The 14,662-nt window shown below is 41.0% G+C and overlaps 1 protein-coding gene across 1 annotated transcript in view; it reads right to left on the bottom strand.

Annotated features, from left to right (window-relative positions):
• map6d1 (MAP6 domain containing 1) overlaps nucleotides 1-12,274 on the bottom strand; it is a 31,414-nt gene extending 19,140 nt beyond the window's left edge. Inside the window, exon 1 of the mRNA XM_069897833.1 lies at nucleotides 11,535-12,274. Within this exon, the coding sequence (XP_069753934.1) occupies nucleotides 11,535-12,055 (521 nt within the window). The 5' untranslated portion in view covers nucleotides 12,056-12,274. The remainder of the gene's footprint in view (nucleotides 1-11,534) is intronic.
• Between the last annotated feature and the right edge of the window lie 2,388 nt (nucleotides 12,275-14,662).

The raw sequence follows: 14,662 nt of genomic DNA, 5'->3' as shown, positions 1-14,662 counted from the left end.
TTATTTGGAGGTACAGGGATTGCTAGGGAGTAATCAGCATGGTTTTGTCAGGGGTAGATTATGCTTGACAAACCTGATTGAGTTTTTCGAGAGTATTGAATTCAAGAGTAGGGAGGTTATGATGAAACTGTACAAGGCATTGGTGAGGCCAAATTTGGAGTACTGTGTACAGTTTTGGTCACCAAATTATAGGAAAGATATAAACAAAATAGAGAGAGTGCAGAGAAGGTTCACAAGAATGTTGACAGGATTTCAAGGTTTGAGTTACAGGGAAAGGCTGTGCAGACGGGAGCTTTTTTCTCTGGAGCGTAGAAGATTGAGAGGGGACTTGATAGAGGTGTTTAAGATTTTAAAAGGGACAGACAGAGTAAACGTGGATAGACTTTTTCAATTAAGAGTGGGGGATATTCAAACTAGAGGGCATGGTTTAAGATTGAAGGGGGAAAATTATAAGGGAAACATGAGGGGAAATTTCTTTACGCAAAGGGTGGTGGGGATGTGGAATGAGCTTCCGGCAGACATGGTCGAGGCGGGATCATTGGTTACATTTAAGGAAAGACTGGATAGTTACATGGATAGGAGAGGACTGGAGGGGTATGGACCGGGTGCTGGTCAGTGGGACTAGGAGGGTGGGAATTTGTTACGGCATGGATTAGTAGGGCCGAACTGACCTGTTGTGTGCTGTAAGTGGTTATATGGATATATGGTTATATGGTTAAATTGAAGAGAGATTGGGTTGGATATGTGATTGTTTCTTCTTTTAATTCTTGGGCAAGGGGTGTAGTGATTTTGAGTCATAAGAAATTATCATTTGAGTTGGACTCATTTATGCAGATTGTTGGTAGGGTTTTGATGGTGAATTGTAAAATTTTTGCAGAACCATGGACATTGTTGAATTTTTATGCACTTAATGTAGATGATGATCGAATTGTATTTGAGGCTTTCTTAACATTAGATCAAGAAACTAATATTTTGGTTGGAGGAGATTTTAATTGTGTTTTGGATCCATTACTGGATAGATCTCCGAAAATGAAAGATTTGAATTTAGTTGAAATTTGGAGAAGAATAAATCTGACAGAAAAGGACTTTCCTTTTATTCATCTAGCCATGATTCATTCTCTAGAATAGATTTGTTTTTTGATTTCAGCATATTTGCAGGCTAGAGTAGTGCAGGCTGAATATAAGAGTAGGGTTATATCCGATCATTCTATGTTGTTTATTTCTTGTGTAGGTTCTGAAGTGTTGCAATCAACTTACTGGTGGAGATTTAATATAATGTTATTGAAGAAACCAGAGTTTATTACTTTTGCTTTATTTCTGGCTGAAAATGCTAATTCACTAAGTAGTAATTTTGTAATGTGGGAAGCTTTAAAAGTATATTTGCTTTTATCAAATTATTAGTTATTCAACGAAAGTGAAAAAACAGTATCTGGCAAAGTTTGGTGTTGAAGAAACAAATTACTGAGTTTAACTTTATAATTCCTTTATAAAAAAGGAATTTCAGAAGAAGGTTACAGAAGATAAGAAAGCAGCATTAACTAAGTTGAAATTATGTTATAATACTTTACAAACATGTGCGATTAATTCAAAGATCCAAGCAACACTATTAAGAGTTGGGTGAGAGGGCTCATAAGGTATTAGCTTGCCAATTAAAAATGGAACAAGTATCGAGAACGATTAATGCTGTTAAAAAGAATTCAATAGCTACCTATAAACCTCAGGAAATCAATGACCAATTTTATTCATTTTATCAGAAATTGTATACTTCTGAGGGAAAACATGATGATGGTTTTATTGAATCCTTCTAAGTTAAATTTACTGGTTTTAGGGGAGGAAGAGGTAAAAGAATTGGAAGCTCTATTTACAGATTTTAAGATTAAAGAAGCTTAAAGAGATGCCGAATGGAAAGTCGCCAGGTGATGACGGATTTTCAGTGGAATTTTATAAAGTGCTTTATGAAGATTTATCTTCTATATTTAGGGGCGTGTTGCAACAAATAACCGGAATCTTGTCCTAGTCTGATAATTACAGTGATTCCAAAGAAAGATAGAGATCCATTGAATGTAGCTTCATATAGATCAATTTCTTTATTAAATGTGGATTATAAAATAGTGGCTAATGTATTGGCAAATAGACTTGCTAAATATTTATCTCAGTTGGTACATACTGATCTAACAGATTTTATTAACAATAGATGTGCATCTGATAATATTCTTAGATTGATAATGTTGATCAGTGCATTGAGACAGCATCCCAACCAACCAAGGTGATTGCACTTGATGTGGAAAAAGCTTTTGATAGGGTTGAATGGAATTTTTTGTTTAAGGTGTTGGAGAAGTATAATTTCTGCCATTTTTTTTTTACTGGTTGGGTTAAGGCATTGTATAAAAATCCAAATGCTAGGGTGGTGATGAATGGCCAAATCTTTTTGCCTTTTAAATTATCGCAATCAACTCGTCAAGGCTGTCCATTGTCACCAGCCTTGTTTGCATTTGTGATTGAACCATTAGCTCAGTCAGTTTGACAGAATGATAAGGTTAAAGGGATAAGAATTGCAAATGATGAATATAAGATTAATTTATTTGCTGATGATGTATTGATTTATTTGACACATCCAGAACAGTCTTTGAAATATTTACAAGAATGTTTAGTTCAATTTGGGGAGCTATCTGGGTATAAAGTGAATCGGGATAAGAATGAGATATTGCCAATTTTGGAAGGGGATTATAAAGAATGTAAAAATATTATACAATTAAGATGGTCTGATAAAATTAAATATTTAGGGGTAACTGTGAATGCAAACTCTCATTCTTTATAAAGTTAAATTATATACCTTTATTGAAAAATATTAAAATGGATTTTATTAAATGGAAGGATCTTCCATTAACATTAATAGGTTGAGTAAACTGTATTAAAATGAAAATTTTTCCTTGTATTCAATACTTATTCCAATCAATATCGTGTTTACTTTCAAAGGGTTTTTTTCAGGATTTGAGTACGGTGGTGAGGAATTTTTTTTTAAGGAAGGGAAAATTAGCTCGAGTAGCTTTACAGAAATTGACATGGAAATATGCCTCACTTTCAAAATTACTATGAAGCTGCACAGTTGAAGTTTGTTAGTAGAATGATGGATATTAATCAGCCTCCTAGTTGGGCCAAGGTGAAGTTAGCTTGTATTTAATGTTCATCAGTTTATATATAAGTGGAATTTGAATTTATTACAGGGATATGATATGCCAGTATTAAAACATCGATCTTCAACTTACAGTTCAAAGTTTAGTAATTTAAACAAAAGTTGTTTTTAATTGTCTTTGTGAATGTCTATTGCTGCTGGGTTTAGGGGTCCTTTGGACTCATAACAGTAGTGGAGGATGGCTGTTCCTGACTATCCTAAAGTCCACAATCATCTCCTTTGTCTTGTCCACATTGACTCAGGTTGTTATTCTTGCACCATTTCACAAGATTTTTCACCTCTAAATTCCAACTCCCTATTGTTGCTGATGAGGCCAAACTGTGCCTCTTGGTGCAAAATATAAATTAATGTAATTATCAGATGATATTTATCATCTTTTATCCATTTTGGCATATTGTGGTAATTTAACTTACTATTGTGTTTGCTATATCTTGCATTCCTGTGGTGCAGGAAACAGATTGCTCAAGAATCTGTATATTCCACTTATGAACAGGAAAATAAACTCATTGACATTGAATCATCTGACTACAAGCAGACTTTCCACAAACATGGTGTAATGCTTAGACATTTAAATCTCACTTGAGCAAAAGTCTCCAGCAAAGCAGCTTGGATGTGAGTTCTTGTTCTTTTTGATACATCTAGTAGACTTTGGCCACTTTTTTTGATACCGTGGCCAGATTATAGGGAGAGAAGCAGTATTCCTGGAATTATAACTGAAATATAGCACCAGATGCTGGAAATCTGAACAGCGACAGATAAAGGTTGAAATAAAGACCTGTTGTTTCAATTCTCATAACTGGATGGAGTAATCAAGGTCTTTCTTTTCAGAATATTACAAAATTGACATGGAAATATGCCTCACTGGTGATTCCCAAGAGAACTTTAACTTGCTTGGACTTCATGTGCTTTGGCAAATCACTTTCTGATGTGCATTGCCATCAGGATCTAGCACTCCATTCAGCCAGCTATAAAGTCGCTTTTTAACTAGGTACAAGAATAGAACATTGTTTCTCCACACTTTGCAAGTCATTTCTAGTCTAATTGTTTGGCAGGTGAGCACTCCTGAACCTATATGAAATTTAATTTTACTGACCCATTACTTTGTCAAGATGTGAAGTTTCCAAATTTTATTTCCACAAACTCCAGTTTTTTTTTCCTTTTACTCCCTCTCCAACTGCACAAAGACCATCTAAATACAGATTTTTACTGCATCCAGCCTGGAATAAATGTATGGATGCTTAACAATACTGAAAGCAAGCTAGAAGTTGATAACATGATTTGGTCGTCCCAAAAAAAAACATTTTCTTGCTGTGACTTAATTATTTGCATTAAATCTATCTAATGTTGTACAATTTAAAAAAGGATCCAAAAGTAAACCTGGAAATTACAGACTGGTGAACCGGACATCAGTAGTAGGTAAGTTATTGGAAGGTGTTCCAAGAGATTGGATGTACAATTATTTGGATAGCCAGGAACTGATTAGGGATAGTCAACATGGCTTTGTGTATGTATTTTTTGAGGAGGTTACCAGGAAAGTTGTTGAAGGAAAGCCTGTGGATGCTTCTACCTTTGACAAGGTCCCACATGGGACGCTCGTCAGGAAGGTTCAGGTGCTAGGTATTAATGGAGAAGCAGTGAAATGGATTCAACAATGGCTCAACTGGAGAAGCCAGAAAGTAGTGAAAGATGATTGCTTCTTAGTCTGGAGGCCTGTGACTCGTGATGTGCCTCAGGGATCAGTGCTGGTATTGACCTTTGTCATCTATATCAATGATCTGGATGATGATGCGGTAAATTGGATCAGCAAGTTTGCAGATGAATCAAAGATTGGAAGTGTTGTGGACACTTCATTTTAGACAAAGGCCTGCAGAAGGATCTGGACCAGCTGGAAAATGGGCTGAAAAAGGCAAATGGAATTTAATGCAGAAAGTTGTGAGATGTTGGGCATTTTTGTCTGTGTGTGTGAGAGAGCAAGAGAGAGACACGGGTGGGAGGGCAGAGACTGCAGCATGATGTGTTCGGGCAAGGGGGAGAGAGACGGCAGCGCAACTTGGGCGGGTTGGAAGGGGAGAGACAGCAGTGCGACTAGAAGTGGGTGGATGTGGCAGCATAATTCGGTTGGGCTTAAATCTGGGGCAGCTGGAATTAGGAACACTGTTCCCCAAGGGTTTCAGATAAAGGATTGTGTACCTGTATAAAACATTGGTGAGGCTAAATTTGGAGTATTGTGTGCAGTTTCAATCACCAAACTACAGGAAGAATATCAATAAGATAGAAAGATTGCAGAGATTTACTAGGAAGTTACAGAGAAAGGTTAAACAGATTAGGAATTTCTTCACTGGAGCATAGAAGAATAGGGTATTTAAAATTGATGGAGAAAGACAGAATAAATGTAGGTCGGCTTTTTCCACTGGGTAGATGAGATACAAACCAGAGGACATGGATGAAGTGAAAGGGGAAAAGTTTTGGTGGAACTTCTTCACAGAGAGAGCGGTGGGGGTGTGAAACTAGCTGCCAGCTGAAGTGGTGAATGCAGGTTCAATTTTAACATTTAATAATTTGGCGGGTACATGGATGGGAGGGGCATGGAGAGCTATAAACTGGATGCAGGTCAGTGGGTCAAGGCAAAAACAATGTTTTGGCACAGACTAGAAGGGCTGAAGGGGCCTGTCTCTGTGGTGCAGAGGTCTATGGTTCTATAAATCTTGACAGTCTTTCTCAGCATCATTTTCCTGTTCTAACCCTGCAAATCCAAAGAATTAATTCATGTGGTAGGAGGAGGCTTACATTATACATATTCATTAAAAAAAACTTGTTTAAAATGAAAGCAATAAAAGTTTTGTTGAACTTCACAAACTTTCTCCCACTGGAAAAAGTGACCAGTGTGATCATGATTTAGACACAAGGTAATGGACACAGCAACTGAAATGAACCATCAATTTATCTGCTTTAAACCTTATGTTGGCTAAGCGATGAATGCTCAACTGGCCCAAATTGTGTCCTGATGTGAAAGACAACCACTTTCAACTTAGCTCTAGCATTAATTTTGCCCAATTTTTAAAAATCGGGTCTGTAATTAGATTAAGCATAATGTGATGCTGCTGGAAACCAAGTTAACGTCAGCAAGGTAGCACAGACAATGACCATTGCTGATGACTCGGATGGAATTTGTCCCTTTATGGTCAGGGTGCTGCGTGACAATCCCTCATGGCCAGGTACATGAAAAACCAACTGTTCACTTTTCTCCATGGATCTGCTGAGTCTCTCAATTTCTCTTTATTTGCTCATGATTTCACTGTTTCTTCAATTAGTTGTTTCTGAAGCAATTTAGGCAGAGACACAAATATTCTAAAACAAAACCTTGAGCGCAAGATCCTAAATGCAAACTCCTATTGCTCAGAGCAGGCAACAGCTGGGGAAAGTTTGAACTCTGTCTTCCTTTCCAGAAGCTGTTCAGTCTCCTGAATATTTCCAGCATTTCCGGTCTTCCTCCAACTTATGCTTGAAAATGGGGGAGCTGTCATTTATTCGCACAAATTGTGCTCCATTCATTGTGAAGAGAGGCTGTTTGTGGAGCTGCTTTCTCCTGCTTTTGTTTCATTATCTGGGACCTTGCACAGTCTGATAAATCAGCATTGGATTGATGGAAAGTCTTCTGGTTAGAACTTCACCAGGTTAGCAACTCATTCTGGAGAGACATCTAGTCCTGTTTCTAACCAGTTATTCTGCAGCTACTTTAAAATAACTAGACTAAGGAACATTCCTGCTGGGAATCCATCCTGATTGGCACAATTGACAGTTTGCAAAGAGGATTGTGTCCTCCGCAAGGACTCTATGATGATCAGGAATGATGGTACTGTGGTAGATGGATTCCAGCCATGAAGTTGTACCCCCTCATGCCAATTATTTTGCCGCCTTTCTCAAATGCAGATGGCTGGGTTTTTCAGCACCTGGAAAGTGAGATCATGAAGTCGCCAAGCCACTGGGCTGATGGGAACACTCCTCTTCTGAGAGCACATTCTTTTTCCTATTTGGAGGAGCCCTCCATCGACTCAAGGAGGGTATTAGCTGAGAAGAGGCAGAAAACATTTCCTAATCTCCTTTGGGCCGTGTGCCTCTTACCTGTGCAAATTCTGTGATCATTTCAATTTATCATTGTTTTTCATTTCTATTTGCAATAACCGAGTTTGCTGGGATCATGAATAAACCTTGTGAACTAGGCGGTCTTTATAACCGACTGGTCTTTTATGGTGACCATTACTGATACCACTACTTTATCACAAATGTTAATTCAGATTATTAATATATTCTCCAGCTGGTGTGATTGGTCTTTATATAACTTCTATCTCAAAATTATTATTTAGCTCTCGGAATTAAAAGTCCAATAAAATAACTGTCGGACTACCATACCCATGTCACAATACCACTGTGCAGACAAAAATGCATCTTCCATTGCTTGTGATGTGACTGCTTGCTACACATTCAGCCTTGATGAAATCCCAATTTCCTTGGAAAAGTTCTAGAGGGATTAAAACCACAGTCCTAAAGTTCACTAAAAACATGAAGAGGGTGTGATTCGCCACCTGGTTCCCCATGCAAAACCATCAGGAAGGCTGCAGTCCTTGTCCTAGTTGTCATTTCTGACCCATTTCACTATTTCTGCAGCATCAGCCACTGCCCAAACCTGGGCCAGATATCCATGCCTTAGTGACCTTCAGGTGTGACTGCTCCAACGTGTCTTTGGCTGACTTGCATCCTCTATTGTCAGCTCACCATAAAGCAGGGTACTTGCATCCTTGGCTCAAATGCAACACTTCCATGTTCTCAGCAAGGTGAAGTAACTTATAGTCTGCCATCAACACAAATAAATGTCCTTGTATTCCTTTATAACTTTGATCAACTCCACTCTACAGTCTCTCAAATGCACAACTCTGACCTCAGCTACATTTGCTTGTATTGGGGAATTCTTTCACAAACTACTTGTTTTAGAGACATTGTAAACTTTTGGGTCTCTTCCAAGGAATGAAAGATTTGCCTCTAAAGTAGAGGGGGATTAATATCCTTGCGGAAAAGTTTGTTAGTGCTGCTCTTGGTGGGGGTTTAAATTAAATTTTTGGGAGATGGGAACCAGAGTGCCAGAGCACACAGTGGAGTGGAGGAGGAAAAAAAAATTAAATGTACTGCATATAAAGGCAGAAATCAAGGGATTATGCATAGAGGAATGGATGTTCTCGGGCACTTATTTTAATGCAAGGAGTACTGTAGGAAAGGCAAATGAGCTGAGAGAGTGGAATTATGACATTGTGGCCATTAGTGAAATTGGTTGCAGGAGGGGCTTCTGCTGCTTCAGACACAGGAGGGAATTAAAGGGGGAGGAGTAGCATTGTTAGTCATGGAAAAATCTTACAGCTGTGCTCAGACACCCAAAAGGGTTATCTACTGAGGCTATATAGTGGAGCTGATGAACAGGAAGGTATGATTATATTAATGGGGTTGTACTGTAGACCACTTGCCAGCAAGAATTGGGTGAGCAAATCTGCAGGGAGATGGCAGACAGCTGCAGGAAACCAAGCAATTGTAACTTTCCATATTTTGACTGGGACTCCCATACTGCAAAAAGGTTGGATGGCTTCATGCTTGAGAAATGTGTTCAGGAAAGTTTTCTCAATCAATATATTGAGGTAACCACTGGAGAGGATGCACTATCTGATCTCCTATTAGGGAATGAGACAGGATAGCTGACAGGGGTAGGGGAACATTTTGGGTCTAATGATCAAAATGTCACTAGTTTCAAGATAATTATGGAAAAGTTTAGGTCTTGACATGTGGATGAGATTCTAAATTGGAGAAATATTGGACTAGATTTCTAAGTTTGTTTGGTAAGTGGATGGCCTTCAAAGGTGAAATTTTGAATACAGAGTTTGAATGTTCCTGTAAAGATGAAAGATAAAGTTAACAGGCAGAAGGAACCTTGGCTTTCAAGAGCTATTGGGGATCTGGATAAGGAGAGGTGCAAACTAGGTACTTGGGGTATTTAAAAAATGTAGGAATAAATTCAATAGGGAAATCAGGAGGGCAAAAAGATTAAGGAAAAGCCTAAAGGCTTCCACAGGTATGTTAAGAGCAAAAGGATAGTAAGAGACTAAATTGATCCTCTTGAACAGGGGTTCCCAACCTTTTTGTTCCTCTGTACCCTTTGGACATTTTTTATAGGTTCCCATGTACCCCTAAAAATTAAGGATTTAAAAAAAACACTCATTGTGCAATCTGACTGTAGATTACAACACCATGTATTGTACAGTAGTGGTTATTCTCTCAGACCCAATGTACCCCCTGAAAAGTGCAAATGTACCACTGGGGATACATGTACCCCAATTTGGGAACCCCTGCTCTTGAAGATCAGTGTGGTCGGATATGTTTAGTGCCAGAGGAGATAGGGAGATCTTGATTATTTTTTGCATTTGTGGCACAGTGTTGAGAGAAATGAGGGAAACCAGCAGCAAGATCATGAAGCCTACATAGATTAGGGGATGAGGTGCTTGCAGTCTTAAAGCAAATAAAGGGTGATAAATCCCCAGAGACTGACAATGTATTCCCTCTGACCCAGAGGGAATACCTATCAGGGGCCCTGAGAGATGTATTTAAAATGTCCTTAGCCATCCTTGGGTAAGGTGCCGGAGGACTGTTCTGTTGTTTAAAAATAGCTTCAATAATAGTGCAGAAAATGTATAAGCTGGAGAGCCTAACATCAATCAGAGGCAAAATACTGGAAGCTGTTCGATGAGATCAGAAATTCAAGTATTTGGATAGTTGGGAATAATCAACATGGCTTTGTGCATGGTAGGTCATGTTAAAGAAATCTTAGTTTTGCAAGGAAGTTAACAAAAAAATAATAAAGGAAAGGCTGTGGATGTTGTCTACATGAACTTTAGGAGTGAAAAGGAGAGGTTTAGGGGAATGTTTTCAGAGAGTGATGGGAGTGTGGAACAAGCTTCCTGCTAAAGTGATGAAAGCTGGCTCAATTTTAACATTTAAGAATTATTTGGACAGGTACATGAATGGGGGAGGTATGGAGGGCTATGGACTGGGTGCAGGCTAGTGGCATGGCATAATAGTTTGGCATAGATTAGAAGGGCTGAAGGGCCTGTTTTCTATGCTGTAATGTATGGTTCTGCTCTGTGATTTACACAAGTAACTTGTGAGGAAGTGGAGGGGTGGGTCAGTAAGCTTGTGAATGATACAAAAGTTCAAGGTGTGGATAGTGTTGAAGGTTGTCATAGGTTACAACCGGATTTAGAAAGGATGCAAGGTTGGGCAGAAAAGTGGCAGATGGAGTTCAATGTGGATAAATGGAAGGTGATACATTTTGGAAAGCAGAATTCATGGTTAATGGTCAGATACTTAACATATGGACGAAGAGAGGGGCCTTGGGGCCCAAATGCATGGATCTCATGTGTGAGGTTACAACACAGATTGATGGGATTGTTAAAAAGCCCTATGGTATGCTGGGCTTCATTAATTGGTGGATTCAGTTCAGGTGTCACTGCAGCTCAATAAATCTTTTGTGAGAACACACTTGGAATATTGTTTTGTTCTGGTCACCTCATTATAGGAAGGATGTGGAAGCTATGGGTGAGAGGGTGCAGAGGAAATTTACCAGGAAGGTGCATGAATTATAAAGTATGTCTGATGAAGCAAGGTTAGCAGAGCTGGGGCTTTTCTCTTTGGAGTGAAGAAGGATGAGGTGTAACTTAATAGAGATTGACACGATTCTGAGAGACATAGATAAGGTGGACAGCCTGCACTGTAACCTGGCGGCCTTGAGCCACCGCGTCATCACTCTTCACTCTCGTTTCCCCTTGTCCATTTAAGCTCACCACAACTAGAATACCTGGCAACCTTAGTGAGCTGGGTTTTTTTAATTGTTTATCGAGAAACATTGCATAATTAAAAATTAACGATTTTAAATTTACCAATTCAAAAAGAGAAGGGCAAAAAATATTAAGGCTTTGTATTTGAAGGCGATAAGACTGTAGTAAGTACGACAGCAGAAATCGTGATAGCATATAGCAGAACGTCCAATGATCCCGGGCCAGAGAGCGTTAAAATCCCGTTTGGCCACGGCGGAAGCAGCAACGCTAACCGCAGCCTCGGCGGAACGGGGACATTTTCCGATTCGAGCTCGGTGTTGAGCCATTCAGTTTTACAAGAGTCGCCATTGGAACGGAGATTATTAACCCCTAAGGGATGGAGAGGCGGGGACGGGCGACCTCCGGTGTCCTGCGGGATGAACGCAACCCGGATCGAGTGAGACGCTGAGGGCACGGCTGCAGCCACTGACCTGTAGCAGGAGGTTTTCACTGCAGACCTGATCGCCTCCTCTCGGGTGTGCCTAGGAGCGGGCTCCCGGGGCGGCTCTGCCGTTGGCGCGGGGCGAAGAGCCGAGCTGCTGGGAATGGGGAGCGGGTCCTGCCCCACTTTCACCCAGGGGTAACTCTCCTTCTTGGGGATGGGCCAAGCCTTGAAGTCGAGTGTGTACTGAGTGTCGCTGGAAAAGGGGACCCCGGACGGATGGTACTCGTGCCGGGGCTTGCAGCTCGCTTCCTTGCGCACTCTCCACGACTTGAAGTCGTGCCTGGACACCGATTCCTGCACCGGAGCGGCTGCTCCGTGCTCTGGGGCCAAGGTCGAGGTGTGGCTCAGGGTCGAGTCCGCCGCCACTTGCTGGGTCACCGACCTCACCTCTTGCTCTATGACCTCGGAGTAGTTTTGCACAGTCAGCGGCACCGACAGATCCGACTTGTCCAGCTGGCTCCAGAAGCGAGACAGGCAGCAGACCCTGCTGATGCACGGCCAAGCCATGACCCCGCCCGGCAGCGCACAGAGAGGCGGCTTCAAACCGGCAGCCCTGCCTGCGCCCAGCGCCCCTTCAACCCGCCAGACACTCCTCCATGGTGGCGTCCAAATCCGCAACGAGCCGGCGCATGTCTGCTCCCGATGCCGCCGGGAGCTGCTGCATTGGAAATGTAGCTCACGTGCCCACCATCCCCAGCCGGAGCCCGGCAAGAGCCGTGAGCGAGCGCTGGGAATGAACGGGAAGTCCCCGCTCCCGCCCGCCCTTCATTTCCAGCCTCCTGGCCGCTCCCCTAACCTCTGGTCCCTCACTCCCGCGTACAATGAATACGGCACTGAAGGTGACGGATCACACAGTACAAGCCCTTGGCCTTCGATGTTGTGCTGACCTATATATACCTTTTTTTAAAAGAAAGTACTAAACCTTCCCTACCCGTAATCTATTTTCCTTTCATCCATGTGTCTGAGTCTCTTAAATGCCCTCAATGTTTCACCCTCCACCACCATCTCCGGCAAGGCATTCAGGGACCCACAACTCTCTGTGTAATTTAAAAAAACCATAACAACTTACCCCTGATGTCTCCCCTACACTTCCCACCCTTCACTTTGTACATGTGTACCAGAGTGTTTGCTGATCCTACCCTGGGAAACACATGCTGACTGTGCACCCTACCTAAGACTTTATCAAGTCTTTTCTCCAAAGCAAAAAGTCCCAGCTCTGCTAACCTTGCCTCATGAGACTTGTTACCCAATCCAAGCAACATCCTTGTAAATCTCTTCTGCACCCTTCCCACTGGATAGCTTGATCAACAGTGAAGTGTTTGATTAACACTAACTGATAATGCAGACACTAGAATTCAGTGGTTTAAATTCCATTAATAATTTAACGTTACACTAAAACAAAACCCGAGGTACGAGTGACCTTGACCACGAAATGATCTGATTTTTGGAAAAACACCTGCTCCACTAACATTCTTCAGGAGAGGAAGTCTGCCAGCCTTGTGGGAGTGAACACTCACTAAATCACTCCAAAATGGCCCTGAAATGGTACTAAGTTTAATGAAAATTATGGGTAGGCAATTAATCCTTAACTCTCCAGTAATGTCCATGTCCTAAAAAATAAATAAAATACATGATAAACATATAAAGATAAACCTACATTTTCTCTGTCCCATTTTATTTGTTCTGATCATGTCTCCTTCCATAATAATACCTCACTCAAGGATTCCACGTTGGGTTCCTGGAACATAGAATATTACAAGACAGTACAAGATATTGTGCTAACTGATGTAAACTCACCTGTTACCCCAAGCAATGTGTTCCAATACACCCTCCACTCTCTGAGTAAAAAGCTTATCTCTGATATTTCCCCCAAACTTTCCTCCACTCACAGGTATTTGCTGGGATTTTTTATTGTTGCTCCAGGAAAAGTACTCTATCTAAGCCCCTCCTTATCTTGTATTCCTCCATTAGGTCACCTCTCATCATTCATCACCCCAAAGAGAAAAGCCTTATCTCTGTCAACCTTGCTTCATGTAACATGTTCACCAATCCAGGCACATCCTCTTAATTCTCAACTGCACACTTTGACAAAGCAAGACTTTTAACCAAGTCCCACATAGTAGGCTGGTTCCAAAAGATTTAACAGTGAAACACTCAATGGGATAGAAAATTGGTGAAGTGGTCAAGTTGGGTTCAAGTTTATTATCACCTGGGCTGTATATGATATTCCCTCAGTCCTTGAGGGAGATGAGAAATTTTAGGGGCCTTGGCTGATGTATTCAAAATGTCCTTCACCATGGGTGAGGTTCCAGAGAATTGGAGGGTAGCTCATATGGTCCCGTTGTTTTAAAAAAGGTTCCAAAAATAAACCAGATAAATATAGACCAGTGAGCCTGATGTCAGTAGTAGGTGAAGGAGCTCTGAAAGATGGGATATATAGGTATTTGGACAGTCATGGGCTGATTAAGGATAGTTAACATGGCTTTGTGCATGGTAGGTCATGTTTAACAAAACTTGTAGAGTTTTTCAAGGAAGTTACCAGGAAGGTAGATGAAGGAAAAGCTGTGGATGTTGTCCACATGACTTAAGTAAAGCCTTTGGCAAGGACCCAGATGGGAGGTTAGTTCAGAAGATTATGACACTAGATATCCATTAAGAGGTTGTAAATTGGATGTGTAATTGGTTGTGTGGGAGAAAACTGAGTGGTAGTGGATGGTTGCTTCTCAGACTGGAGGCCTGTGTGCCTCAGGGATCAGTGATGGGACCATTGTTTGTTGTCTATATCAATGATCTGGATGATATCGTGGTAAATTGGATCAGCAAATTTGCTGATGACACAAAGATAGGAGGTGTTGTGGACAGTGAGGAAGATTTTCAAAGTTTGCAGAGGGATTTGGACCAACTGGGAGAATGGCCCAAAGAATGGAAGATGGAGTTTAATGCAGACAAATGTAGGGTGATCCATTTTGGAAGGACAAACCACGGTAGAACATACATGGTAAATGGTCGGGCATTGAGGAGTGCGGAGGAGCAGAGAGATTTGGGAATACAGATACATTGTTCCCTGAAGGTGCCTTTGCAGGTAGTCAGGGTTATAAAGAAAGACTTTATAAA

Source organism: Narcine bancroftii, chromosome 9 (assembly GCF_036971445.1).
Source record: "Narcine bancroftii isolate sNarBan1 chromosome 9, sNarBan1.hap1, whole genome shotgun sequence".
Classification (NCBI taxonomy): domain Eukaryota; kingdom Metazoa; phylum Chordata; class Chondrichthyes; order Torpediniformes; family Narcinidae; genus Narcine; species Narcine bancroftii.
The sequence above is the reverse complement of the archived record's forward strand: the minus strand, read 5'-3'. Positions and strand labels throughout refer to the sequence as shown.